Genomic DNA, 12,998 nt, shown 5'->3' with positions numbered 1-12,998 from the left:
CCCCATCCTTCATTAGGAATTAAGAAAGGCAATCCGACGAGAATAAATTAAGACCGGTTGCCTTTCGGGTAGACGTGCGCTTGCTAAAGTCTCCTGCAGGTTACATAGGACACAGTAATGCGGGATTAGGATGGCGGTGGAGGAAAGCGCAGTGGACCCGATCCACTGACCCTGTAGTAGTCAGATTTAAGGTTATTTTAGACCCAAACCTGCTAACTTCGGAGCAATTCCTGTTTTACAACATTTGGGCTGACTCCCAAGTTAATGTGTTCAACCCCCCCCCCCCCGCATTCAAGTAAGAGTAAAATCGACTTGTCTATTTAACAGGGTTATGGATTTACCTTAAAGGAACTATGGCATACATTTCATGGTCAAGAAATCCTCACCATACATAGAAGCGTGTTTCCTCCTTAAGCAAATAGGCTAATGAAAGGTTAAGTTAAGGCACTAATAAAATCCATCCCTGAAATCGGGAGCCGCGTAAGCTCTTTTAATCAAGCGAGAAAACTCTTGGAAGCTGATGCAGGATTAAGGCAACCCTAAATATATTCCGGTGAAAGCGAATCCGATTTAAATTATTTTCTCTGCAGTGAACCATTTTTGGATGGAGAGTGAATGTCTGCTAAAGTTCTGCCGATGCCCTTCTTGGAGGATCAGAACGCACCCCCGAAGGGAAGAGGTTTTTTTAAAAAAAACTTGAGGTCACTTGCAAAATCTAGGGGAGGTTCTGAATCATTTGCAGTCATGACAAGAGTCCCACTCAGATTGCTGGAATCAAGCTCAGATTGCTGGAATCTATGCTGCGTGCAGAAATTATTTTAAAATTCTCCCTGCAGTCCAAGAAACCCAAACTTCTGTTTCTTGCTCAAAAGTGTATTTCTAGAGTGTCCACAGAACTCGCCCATGAAATATTTAGAGGAACTAATCAACTGACTGAATGTCCTTTGGACATTCTCTGATGTGAGCCAAAAAGGCGTTTTATTATACCCTCCAAACAGAATCAGTGACAAGTTTTTTTTATATATATTATTTTCCTTCAGGGGGAAAAAACCCTTTGCTAAATGCAATACTCACTGTATTTAAAAAAAATGTCAGTTCAGACAAGGAAAAGTCGAGCTAACATCTTAGTAATCATTATTGCTACCCCTACGGTTGCTACTAAGTCTGCTTCTGCTATCATTGCTGCTATTACTGCTATTAAATATCCATATAATCAGTATTATGGCTGCAGGAATTCTCTCTTAGGACCAAGCAACTCACATGGCAATTAAAAAGTAGGTCCCCCCCCCCCAGTTTAAGATGAGTTTTTTGCAGTCTACAATTTATAAAGTCACATTTGACCTTTAATGCATTCTATTTACCCTTTTTTTATTCCAGAAAAAAGGGATAATGCATGTTTACCAGCCAAAGCCCTGTTAGGAGGAAAATATTTGTGGCACATTTTCACCTACTTGCAGTATGAAAGGGAGGGGGGTATTTTTCTTCTTGGATGAATCACACATATCTATCTAATATCTGTATCTCTGCTATCTCCCCTTTCTCTCTACTCCCTCTGATACCTTATCTAAATTAAAACCTTGGAGATTCACGGGATTAAACTGGAAATCAAAGTACCACAATAGCTGCATTCTGAATCCCAAACCAGACTGCATTTTCTTTTTGCAGAATGAGCATATATTTCTGCATCTCCAAAAACGTCATTCATATATGGTCATATTTTCATATATGTTACAGACAAGCTATGTGGTATGTAAAAGATACATAAATTTGTTGGCTAAATAAAGAATTCACATGATTCTCACTACTTGCTGTATCAATGGTCTCATTATCTTTCCTTTCCTTGAGGGAGTTCAGAGCAACATTTATGTTTTGCCCTCACAATAATTCTGAGCAGTGGGTTACAGTGCCAGGATGACTGGCACTGGGAGGATTTTGAACTCAGATCTTACCAGTCTTTGCTCTCTCAGTATGTATTTTAAAAAGGTCTAATGGAACACACGCGTGCACAGAATATATACATTGTCTGACTATTGCTACTTCAGTAACAATTTGTATCTGTTGGCTTGCTTGGCCGCTAGTTTTGTTCTTGAAAAGTTCTAGCTGCAAGCAACTGATTTTAAAGAATTCCAAACTCTGACTAGCACTAAATTATCATGGCCTTTGCATTCACAGAAGCTTTCAAAACTACAGAAAGAAATTAAACTTTGCAATCTTCCCCCCCCCCCCCCCAATTAAAAAAGCAGGACTCAAAATTGATTCTGCTATCAGTTATTCCACTTGAATAATATTCAGGGTCAGTGGAATTCAACTGGATAACTTAAGCAGAGCACTGTGGATCAATCCATTCATTTGCAGAGGTTATCACAACCCACAGAGTTTATTTTGTCCAAGCCCCATTTCAGTTGATAACAGTTGTGCAAAAGTATGTTGTTTTGCATTTTTGTGTTATCCACAAAATGCAATCATGCGTCATTCCAGCACTTACAAAGTGGGCTCCTTGCAAGTAGAAGTGGGCAATAAAAGAACATTTGGAATACTTGAATTCTAAATTTGACTGATAACTTCCAGAGACCTTCATATGCACAAGTTACCTTGTTCTACGCAGATGCATTCTGAAGTGCAGCTGGAAAAATGGGAGCCATGCCTTTCCCTCCAGAACAGTCCATTCTTGCAGTTTTGGATGGGAAATAATTTATCTGTTGTTTTTGAGAAGCAAAGTGTAAACATCCTTCTCTTGGACTTCTCCAGTAGTTTCAAGGTCCTTAAACCTTCTGCTTGAGAATCATACAATTCATCTGGCCTAATTTATACGCAGCAAACATGGGGGTCCAGCATAAGTGAGTATAGATATGATCAGTGGCTAGATGGGAAACCTCAAGGGAACTATAGGCCCTTCATCTGGGATCCCATAAAAAGCAGGATATAAATGTAATAAAAGAATAAATAAAATCTCAAACATCTCCAAGAGCACCAAATTTCCTTCATTTCCTCAATGGCACCATCTAAATATCTTGCAACCCTCTGGAAGAACAGTGTCAGTCAAATGCTTGTTTTTAGTTTTCTAAGTAATCTTATTGTTAGTGCATCAGTGACACCATAGGAATCTCACTTTTACACAAATGCTGGATATTAAAGGTATCCAGGGTTTATTTTAATTGCCTATATTATGTAGTATTTGAGAGTTTGAACTCAGTCCTAAGATAACTGAAGTTAATTGGGTATAATCTTGCTATTTTTAACTGGCTTGACAGGTCTATCAAGTGCATTAACATGGCCTTTCAGTTCACTCATTTCATACCATACACTACAATACCCTTACTAAAATAAAGAAATAAATCTAGGAGACTGTCCCTATTTTCTATCATTGTGGCGTCCCCACCTTCCCCACCTACCCAGGTAAGCTCCCACAGTTTAACCCTCTGCATGTATACAACCAAAACCTGACTTTCTGTATGGTAGTGCAAGAAACCAGTATTATAGAGCACCTTGTGTTGCTTTAAAAAAGGAAGAAAAAAGAAGAAAGCAACTGGTCTTAAAAGAGGGTCAGTAGTTCTAATTAGAGTAGTAGACCACCTGCAAAGACAGGAAGCAAAGAGTTCCTGAGGAATTTTTTTCTCCCTTTGACAGCCCCTTCCCACACAGCAACAACAAAATAGTTCTCAGGAGCAAGCACCCCCCCCCCCCCCCCCCAAAGAAGCGCCTTGAACTGTGATGTGCCTGGTCAGTCCACAATCATAACAAAAGATAAGTGTGTATTCTGCACCACAGATTAAAATCTATGCAGATCCGAGTGCATTTCACCATCCTGACTAGCTCGACTCAGGCTGCCTTGTAAAATAGGCACCAGGTGACCACCCTTCCTTTATTTCCATCTTTAGTTGCAGTACAGACAAAGTTGAAGTGGAAACACCAGGTGGCGCCCTTGATCTACTAATCCAGAAGAAGGCCATTCACGAGCTGTCAAAGTCAAGGTCACAAATTCTTTTTTTAAAAAAATAAATCAAGGTCAAGGTTTAAGGCCTTCCTAGTCTTGTCATTTCAACAAATACCAACCCTTTCCCCCAACTCCTAACCAGTCCTGCCAATAAACCTTAAATACAGCAGTCCTGCATTTGCGGCCTAACAACTGTTTCTCATTTTCCTAAGGGAGCTCCGGCCCTACTTTTATATCTTCTTTTCTACCTTCAAAATACCTGACTCTTTAACCTTATTGAAACATTTATAGTTCAGCAAAGCTAGTTATCATGCATTCATTCCCTCTACACCATAATTTATGGGCAAAATATGGGCTATATCAGTAATTTAAGAGAAGAACTTATTAGGAGTACAAGAGAAATACATTCATCACGAGGTGCATGTAAATATGGAGGGAGAATAAAAGAGGGTTTAATCAGGTTTTATTACAGTGACTATTTTATTAACAGTATTAACACTAATATCTATCTACAGCTCTTAGATTTTCATTTACAGTAAAAATATAAAAAAGGGTGCACAAATACATTTTCACAGTGTGCTGATTTTTTAAAAACTATTTACAAGATAGCATCTTCTAGTGAACAGGAGAAAATAATGTGCTGGTTGAAATAACCGATTGTTTTAAAAAGTGCTGTAAAATGTATTCCTACACTTTCTAATGCGGCCTGGTAGAAAAAAAGGAAAACCCACTAATTATTCATAGATCAAAATATAGCATTAAAATCAAAACATATCAGGGGAACAAAACAGTTTCCCCCACCCTATTATGCATTATTTTGACATTGTTTCCCCCAGAAAATGGTTTCTCCCCAAACATGTATGTGGCTGTTTGCATCTAAGCAACATGTTTCGATATGCCTGTTCCTTGGATGTACACTGGTTGAACACTGATGAATGCTGTGGGTGTGTCAAAACTGCAGAGGAAGAGTGGACCACTGAGAAGATTATCAAGACATCATCTGCTGAAAAATGATCTAGGGACATGCCATTTTCATCCCCAATAAATCTACGCTGCTTTTAGTTGCCTCTCTTAGTAGTTCTGACCAGAGTTCCCTTCATGATTGACTGATATTTTTGGAAGCTTTGTTCAGTACCTGCCATTTTAAAAAGAGAAAACATAGAATGCATTGCTTAAACATATTGTAATTGTACACTTAGCACTATGTTTACCTGAGCAACCAGTCAGCGTGCTTGTGTGTGTGTGTTCTCACACAAAATGCCTTTTTTGCAGTTTTCCAAATTATAGTCCTAAATAGTGTCCCAGAATAGTCATAGTTATACTTACACCATATCTGACAAATGTGTATAACAGACACTGAATCTTTTTCTGCTTTGGGGATGGGCGTTTGGACTCAATCATCAGTCACTGAAATAGCCTCTTTTGGGATTTCAGGGAATTGTCAATCTGAAAAGCATTTCTACTACTCATACTTTTTTCAAAAGTCATAGTTCCAAAGACATGGAGTTCTTGTGAAAGAAAAAGCTCATTGTCTTGTCTTTTTAATTATTATTATTATTATTTTAATGAACAAAAAAATAGTTCTTAAAGCTCTGGGCAAGCTGCATTCCCGTTTAACTCATTAACTTGGCGTCTTCAATTTGTTGATGACTTTTTTCTCTTTCACTCTTCTGTTTTGGAACCAGATTGTGACCTGCCGCTCTGAGAGATTTGTAGTGGCCGATATCCGCCTTCGCTTGTCTTTGGTAATGAATTTATTTGTAGCATATTCCCTTTCGAGTTCTTTTAATTGGACTTTCGTATAAGGCACTCGCTTCTTTCTCCCACGCCTGTAGGAGTTGGCATCTGAAGGATGGGAAACCACGTCTACAGCAGGCAGGCAGACAGACAAACACACAAACAAACAGGAAGGCACATCTTTAAAACCCAGTTATCAATCAATGATCCATCAGAGCACATCTTCTTCCTTCAGAAGAGGTTAAAGTGAGCCCCCCCCCCCAGCCTTAAAAACCGTGGGCTAGAACATGGCTGACCAGCTGTACATAAGAAGCACTTTGCAGTAAATATCTTATGCTCAAACTTATAGCCGTTTCAGTGAGCTATGAAGTGGGGGAGCTGAGGCATTACTGGAAAATTCTTGTTAATTGGGAATCCTTAATACCAACAGATTTATTCAAGGTGTTTCCCTCCTAGCCTACATCATATGTTTCCCTCCTAGCCTACATCATAACTTAATCATGCATATTTCCTATATTCTTTCCTACCACGTATCCAGTTTAGTATTGCTAAAGACGAGGATTGGAAGAGCAGGGATAAAGGGGACCAGAATTACTTAGCAGCAGCGAAGCAAGCGGAATGTGTAATATTATATGTGCCAGTGAGAAGGAAGAGGGCTCATAGTTACAGTTCAGAGTAGTAGTAATATGGTTGTAACAAGGAGTTAGCGCAGAAGGGTATCTTTTCAGGACCTTCATGATGCAGCAACCCCGGTGAATTCATTGTCAATGGCTATACTCTTAATAGAGCAAGGAAAGGAGTCTTGTTAGTCAAGTTTTATGGTAAAAGCAAAGTCAGGAGCACAGTTAAAACTAAGATGGCTGATAGTGCCGCAGGCAACGCTAAGGCTGGGGAGGCAGAAACGATCGTTAAGAGAGAGGACCTAACGATTACCGAGAAAGTCGGGAATACCCATAGCAAGAGGACAAGATTGTAGCATTAGAAATTATTATTAATATTGGTGATGATGTGATCAAAAGCGGCAAAGGCACTGATACTAATAAAATACCCTTTGAAAAGAAACCATTTGGAAGGGTTTATAAGAGGAAGACTGACAGCAGAGAACAAACCCGACTCCGGAGAAGTCGGTGCCACTGATTTCCACGGGGCCAGCGCTGACACCCGTGTGCGAGGGGGGCTCTGCTCAAAGCCTCCGAGGGGCAAGCGCCCGCCTGGTCCAAGGGATGAGCCCAGCGAAGGCGAGCACGCCTTCTGAAACGGAGAGGGAAGACTCCCAACCCCAGCATCGGTCCTGCGGGGCGGAGGGGTCAGAGAAATGGGACCCAGGCGGCTGATGCCCTGGCGGAACTAACGCTCCGTCGGCGGTAGGTAGGTGAGCGCCGCGTTGCGCTGGAGGGCAGAGGCTGCTGGGCGGGAGGGCGCTGCTAACGCTCAGGGTGCGGAAGGGGGTAAGAGAAGGGCCGTGCAGGTGCATTACCCGGCAGAGAGGACTTCCAGAGGTGGGGCGGCTGGTTCTGCTCCTTGGGGCAGTAAACTTGCCCGTTCCAGCCGTTGGTGATGGCCCAGGGCTGGTAGCCTTCCATGGGCAGCATGGACTCGTGCCGGGGCTCGCCGGGGCCGCCGATGGTGGGCACGACGGGCATGTCCAGGTAGCCCGGCACGGGCTGGTAGGGTCCTGCGGCGTAGCCCTGGTAGAAGGCGAACTCCTTGGCGCGGGAGGTGAAGTCTTCGCCGTGGGCGGCGGCGGCGGCGGCGGCGGCGGCGGCCGAGGTGTCCATGTACTTGTCGGCGAAGGAGGCGGCGGCGGCGGCCGGCTGGGCGCAGGACTTGAGGGCGGCGTTGTGGTGGCTCATGCGGCACGGGTAGTAGCCGCTGCCGAAGTAGCCGTAGGGCAGGGCGGCGGGGCCCGAGGGGCTCTGCACGGCGGCCGAGCAGGGGCTGCACTGCTTGACGGCCGGCCCGGGCTCGGCCATGCCCGCGGCGGAGGGCGCCTCGTTGGAGGAGGCGTAGGCGGCGGCGGCGCTGCCGGGGGCGGCCAGGGGGCCCATCAGGTTCCGGCACTGGTTGGCCGCCGCGAAGTTGCTGGCCGCCGCCGCCGCGTGGAAGCCGGCTTCCATGTTCTTGTTGATCTCCTCCAGGCTGTTGTCGTAGAGGAACATGACGGGCTCGATCCAGCGGGGATGGAGGAGCACGGAGGCTGTCATAGCCCGATCCGCATTGAGACCAGTGGCTCTTTTTTAAAAGCCCCAAAGACTGAAAAAAGAGATACTAAATCTCCCAGACTTGACCAGGGCTGACGCGCCAGCAGTCGCGCCAGGCCGGCGCTCATTGGCCCGCCCGCCCCCACGTGATATGCAAAGCAGCTGATAAACATCTGAGGAATAAAGCGCAGATAATTAAATAATGGCCTAATCGCGCGGGGTCTGGAATGCCAGCAGCGGACGGGACTGGCGCGCGGCGGCCCCCTTCCACTCACGACTTTGTGTGACAAGCCAGGCACGGACAGGGGTGCAAAAGAAGAGCAGGTATTTCCCCCCCTCCCTCCAAAGCGGGATCCTCCCTCCTTTCCTGCAGAGCATTTTCTATAGGAAACTCCATCTCCACGGTCTTGTCAATATCACTGAATTTCTGACTTCCCGTATTTGTCTTGCCATTCAACCGGTGGCTCCCTTCCCCCCACCCCCCCCTCCAAAAGGCCGTCCCACCGCCTCCTCCCATCTCCTACATACCATACTTTTATGCATTATGAAAAAAAGTCGTATTTTTCTCATGCAATATGACTGCCAACGTCCACAGCTTTTCCTTTTTCCTTTTGCAAAAGCTGTAATGTTCTATTAGGAAGTCGTCACAACACCTTTCCCCCAAAACCCTCAAGAATGTTTGTCAACATCTGGGACTACTCATCTTCTTCTAAACCAAAAAAAAATGCATTTCACTTTAAAAAAAAGAATCACGCTACTTTTGAACAAGCGCTCCTCCAGGATCTTTTGCATTCAGGCAGAATAGACTCCCTTGAGGTGCGGCTCAGAAGGGGTTAAGTAGACCTCAGAACAAACCACACTACATTATTTGTTATTGCAACAATAAAACTCGCAGCCTACAATTTTTGTCTGAATCATCCTCGACTATAACGAGTGGGATTTTTTTTTAATGTCCATGAGTGACCTCAGGGATTCCCTCTATTAATAATTTTATTTAAAAATCCCTTTCACCGAATTTCCCAGAGTTGCATCGTCGTAAACACAAACACTAGGATTTAGCGTGGCGTGGTGACCATTTTTATTTTGAAAAAAGAAGCTAGCTAGGATCATTTTTAAAGGATATATAGAAGACCCGTGCCACACAGTAATTATGCGGATACTGCTGATATGCGGATGGCTCATGGAATCAATGCGAAATAGATGCGAGTTAGATATAACAGTATCATAATGGAGAGGGGTTTGTTGAGCGACACAATGAGGAGAGGAAGCCCTCTTTTTTTCAACTGCGTGGCTTATGGATGTACCCGAGACAGGTATTTATGCGCTATTGTGCTTGCTGGGCATCGCAACGTTGTTTTCTCTGCATTGCTACAAGGATGGAATTCTAAATCGCGCATTGTTTGGGGACGGGCTTTTCCTTGTTAAGGAAGGAACCGATCTGTCAGTTTGCCTGTCCACCAGTCTGAGTATGGTATGCGGTGCAGGGGACTCTTGTCACCGAACAATATTTCAGCAAATCTTTTAACCGCAGCCAGTAAAGAACTCCTTTCCTCTGGCCCCCGCCCCCCGCCTCCTGGACGGTCTTTTCCGCATTCTTTCTAATAGCCAAAGACAAATAATTATTTCTAGCATATTTTCATTCTCTCTCTTTTCCCCCCACCCCTTTCCTGGCTTCAGAGTTTAGGAAATCTTGCATGTTGAGAGGCGGGAGTGAGGGAATATTCCCCGCTCCTTCCTTTGCCATCGGTGAGTCTCATTCTTAGAAATCGCATTGCAGGAGCCAAAAAACCCCTCCCCCCTCAAACCCGCAGCTCATCCAGTCCGACCGTGCCCCCACCCCGCTAAAGCACTACATGGGCAGCTCTGTTTTACATACGGGTTAGACAGGACTAAAGGCCAAGGTCAAGTTGAAAGTTCCAGTCTAGTCAGTCCTGGAAGTGTCATTCACAGCCCTATAGGAGCTTTTCTGATTTGTTAAAAAGGAGCAGCCGAGAGAAAGCTAATCGCCCTTTTGCTAACTTCGATTCCCCCCCCCCCCACTCTCCACCCCCCTCCAACTCTACTGTTTCTCTGACTACAGTTTCCAGGCAAAGAAACTACCCTCAAGTTATGGTGAAGCTGTGTGAAATCGTTGCTTTTGAGACAAGATCCCAGCTATTGGGGGTGGCGTGGGCATCCTGTATGCTTTTTGGGTTCTCTTGTTTGGCTTCGTTTTAATAGTGACTGTGTGTGTGTGGGGGGGGGGGGGGATAAGGAACATGGTGGTGGTGGTGGCGGAACTGATCATTGTACCTTCTCCAATTTTTTCTTTTGGAGAGAATCAAACCTTTGTTAGGCGGCTAAAGTATGGGCATAACTAATGGGGTTCTCTTTGTCTCAGGTTCAAAATGGGTTTTAGAGAAGGGAAATGGTAGTTAGGATCAAATGTGCGGGTGTGGTTAGTTGTCGTTTCCGGCCACTGTGCAGTTGTGCGAGGGCTCCAGCTCGCTAATCCAGGAGGGTTCAAATGTATTTAGAACCATGTGCTGCAAATCAGGGCAGAAAACAGCGAGCATCCCCGGCGAACAGGGTTTCTGCAGCCCGTTGCGGATTCTGGCCTTTGGATGGTGTACGTTTCTAAGGTACGAACAGCCCAGCTTGTACAGGAAAACGATGGGAGTTGCTCATGAACAGGGATGTGAGTAGGATACGGTCGAAGTTTTCTGCTGCCCTTTGAGAATATTAAACTGCTCTTTTACTGCAGAAACAAACACCCAACAGCTGGACAACGTGTTTGCTCTCTTAACGCAAACTTTGAATGCAGAGTCTGGCCAGCTATCTAGAATGACTATACTAATGGAATGGGTGTGTATGCTTGTGTTCTGAGCTAGGTCTACTCCTGCCATGGTCATGTGTTTGCGCCAGAAGTCGCCATTACTTGATTCTGTGTATTGGTGTGGGTTTGTGTAGACCTCTGTGTAGTTCATAGGGAATGTCCCCAAACGCTCTCCTTCAACACTTCTACACAGCCCCTTCCCCACAACTCCACGATCAGATTTGCACGTAACACTGTGAAAAAAGCGCAAGTTCACAAGTCAAAGCCATGCGTATATGTGCCAACAGAGAAGGCAAAAGAATGCCCATTTGGGTTGTCGTGTTCTTTTACAATTCAATGGAATGAATAAAAGCCAGTTTAATTTACTCTGTTGACAGTACTATCCTAACAGAGTTGCACACTTCTAAACCCATGGACCTCGGTGGACTTCAAAGGGTGTAACTCTGTTTAGGATTACACTCTTCATGTATCTGGGCTTCTTTTACTTTTTTCGCCTCTCTGCAGAGTAGACAGAGGGGGCACACACACACACCCCAACCGGCGCTTCTTAACCAAGTCCAGTGTAATGTCTGCAGTATGCCCACAAAACAGATTAAATCCGGATTCACTGTATCCAACAAAAGGGAAAAGTTTATCCCTTATTCACAAATCCTGCCTCACTCTCTATTCAAACAAAAAATCCAACTGAACTCAATGGAATGACGGCTGAATAGCGACTGATATGTGAGTGAAGAGGACAGATCTATTCATAAAATGAAACAATGTTTCTTTGGAATCCTCCTCCCTCTGTACTTCTCTGAAGAGGACCCAGGGACTTAAAATATCGAGAGAAAGGAAGCTGCCAGCGTCCATACATATAACCCTTGGAAAGTGGGGGGAGTCTTGTCCCTGTTGTCTCTTTGGCAGTTCCCAAAAGGAAATAACTTCAAGGACATGTTTAGACAAGGTAGGGTGTGTGTGAACACAAAACCTAGAAAAACCAAAATATGCTCCATTTTTCACCATTACACAGGTACCGAAGCTTACACCACCATTCAATTTCTTGTATGATGTCAAATCAAGACTGGGTAAATGCATTACAAAAAAAAAAGTCTATATAAAAGAAACTATAGACTTGGGCAGCTCCGTCATAAATTCCACCTAAATATTAATGGGTTTAAAAACTTTGATCCAGACAATGTTTCTTGCTCAACAAATCCCATAAAAATAATATGATTTAAGTCTGGTTGACCATCTAACTTGGGATATTGATTTTAGCTGTCTTAAAGCGAGCTACTAAGCTTGTGATCCTATCCTATGAAATCAGGAGTAATTTCTCTGTGTAAATTTGCATAAAACCAGCCTATAAATTTGGGGAAATGTAGATGATCTGCTCTGACTCACAGGCTACTTTTACTACTCTTTTACTACCACCAGCCACAGTACCTACAACAATCCTACAAAGAGTTACTGCACAAGCCCATTGAAACGAATGGGTTTAGACTGGAAGAGCCTTCTTAAGGATCACACTGTGTGTTCATATTCATTTTTTTTGTTGTTGTTGAAAATAAAGATGATCCAAACCTAATCTTTGGGAAGATGCAGTGCTCCTGCCATCTAGTAATAATACAGCTCTTAAGAGACAAGAAAACCTAAGGAGGTAGTAGAAGCAGGCCTTTAATCGGATTTGATTTTCATGAGCGAATTTAATTTACCTGCCAACACATTAATTTGGAGGTGGATTGTCAAGACCTACTCCTGCCATTATTTCTGCTGTACCAACATTCCTCCGGGCCCGTTTTAAGGACACTTTGCATCTCAAGATATTCATGTGTTTCTAATGTAACCAAACAGCTTTACGATCAGCATTTGCTGGACATCCTAACTCTCTCCCTCCCACTGAGTGCTCTTAAAAAAAATAATTAGAAAAGAAGAAGGATTTTCCAAAGCAAATAGTGAAGGGGCGTCAGACTAGTGCAGAGATTAAACACTCCCAGAGTGCATTCCTCTTTACCAGGAAAGTAGATATTGCCACACGTGCACTCCAATGTAAAACCAGGGCATGAGTTTCTGACATTTACTTTTTGCTCCATGGTTAAAAACAAACCAAACAGCTTTTCCTCCCTGAATCCTCTGCTGAGACCCAAGAGTTATTCAAAAGAGTCAGGAAACATAAAATGAATCAAAGTCAGGTTGGCGATGACTCAGAGCCCATTGTGTGAGTACAGTATATATTTACAGTATATGCTTCTCTCATGCCCTTTATCATATTTGCAAAATTTCTAACTGATCCTCTCAAAAGTTTACTAATTCAAAAATAGTTCTGGGGCAG

At 43.8% G+C, this 12,998-nt stretch overlaps 1 protein-coding gene across 1 annotated transcript; it reads right to left on the bottom strand.

Moving 5' to 3' along the window:
- Positions 1–4,447: 4,447 nt before the first annotated feature.
- On the bottom strand, positions 4,448–7,912 carry HOXA13 (homeobox A13). Its single transcript, XM_048511345.1, has 2 exons — positions 7,149–7,912; positions 4,448–5,800 (listed from the first exon to the last, which is right to left on the bottom strand). The coding sequence occupies exons 1-2, from the start codon at positions 7,873–7,875 to the stop codon at positions 5,556–5,558; spliced, it is 972 nt and encodes a 323-aa protein (XP_048367302.1). The 5' UTR covers positions 7,876–7,912; the 3' UTR covers positions 4,448–5,555.
- Positions 7,913–12,998: the final 5,086 nt, after the last annotated feature.

Source organism: Sphaerodactylus townsendi, linkage group LG11, assembly GCF_021028975.2.
Source record: "Sphaerodactylus townsendi isolate TG3544 linkage group LG11, MPM_Stown_v2.3, whole genome shotgun sequence".
Taxonomy (NCBI): domain Eukaryota; kingdom Metazoa; phylum Chordata; class Lepidosauria; order Squamata; family Sphaerodactylidae; genus Sphaerodactylus; species Sphaerodactylus townsendi.
This window is presented reverse-complemented; position numbering and strand designations above follow the sequence as displayed.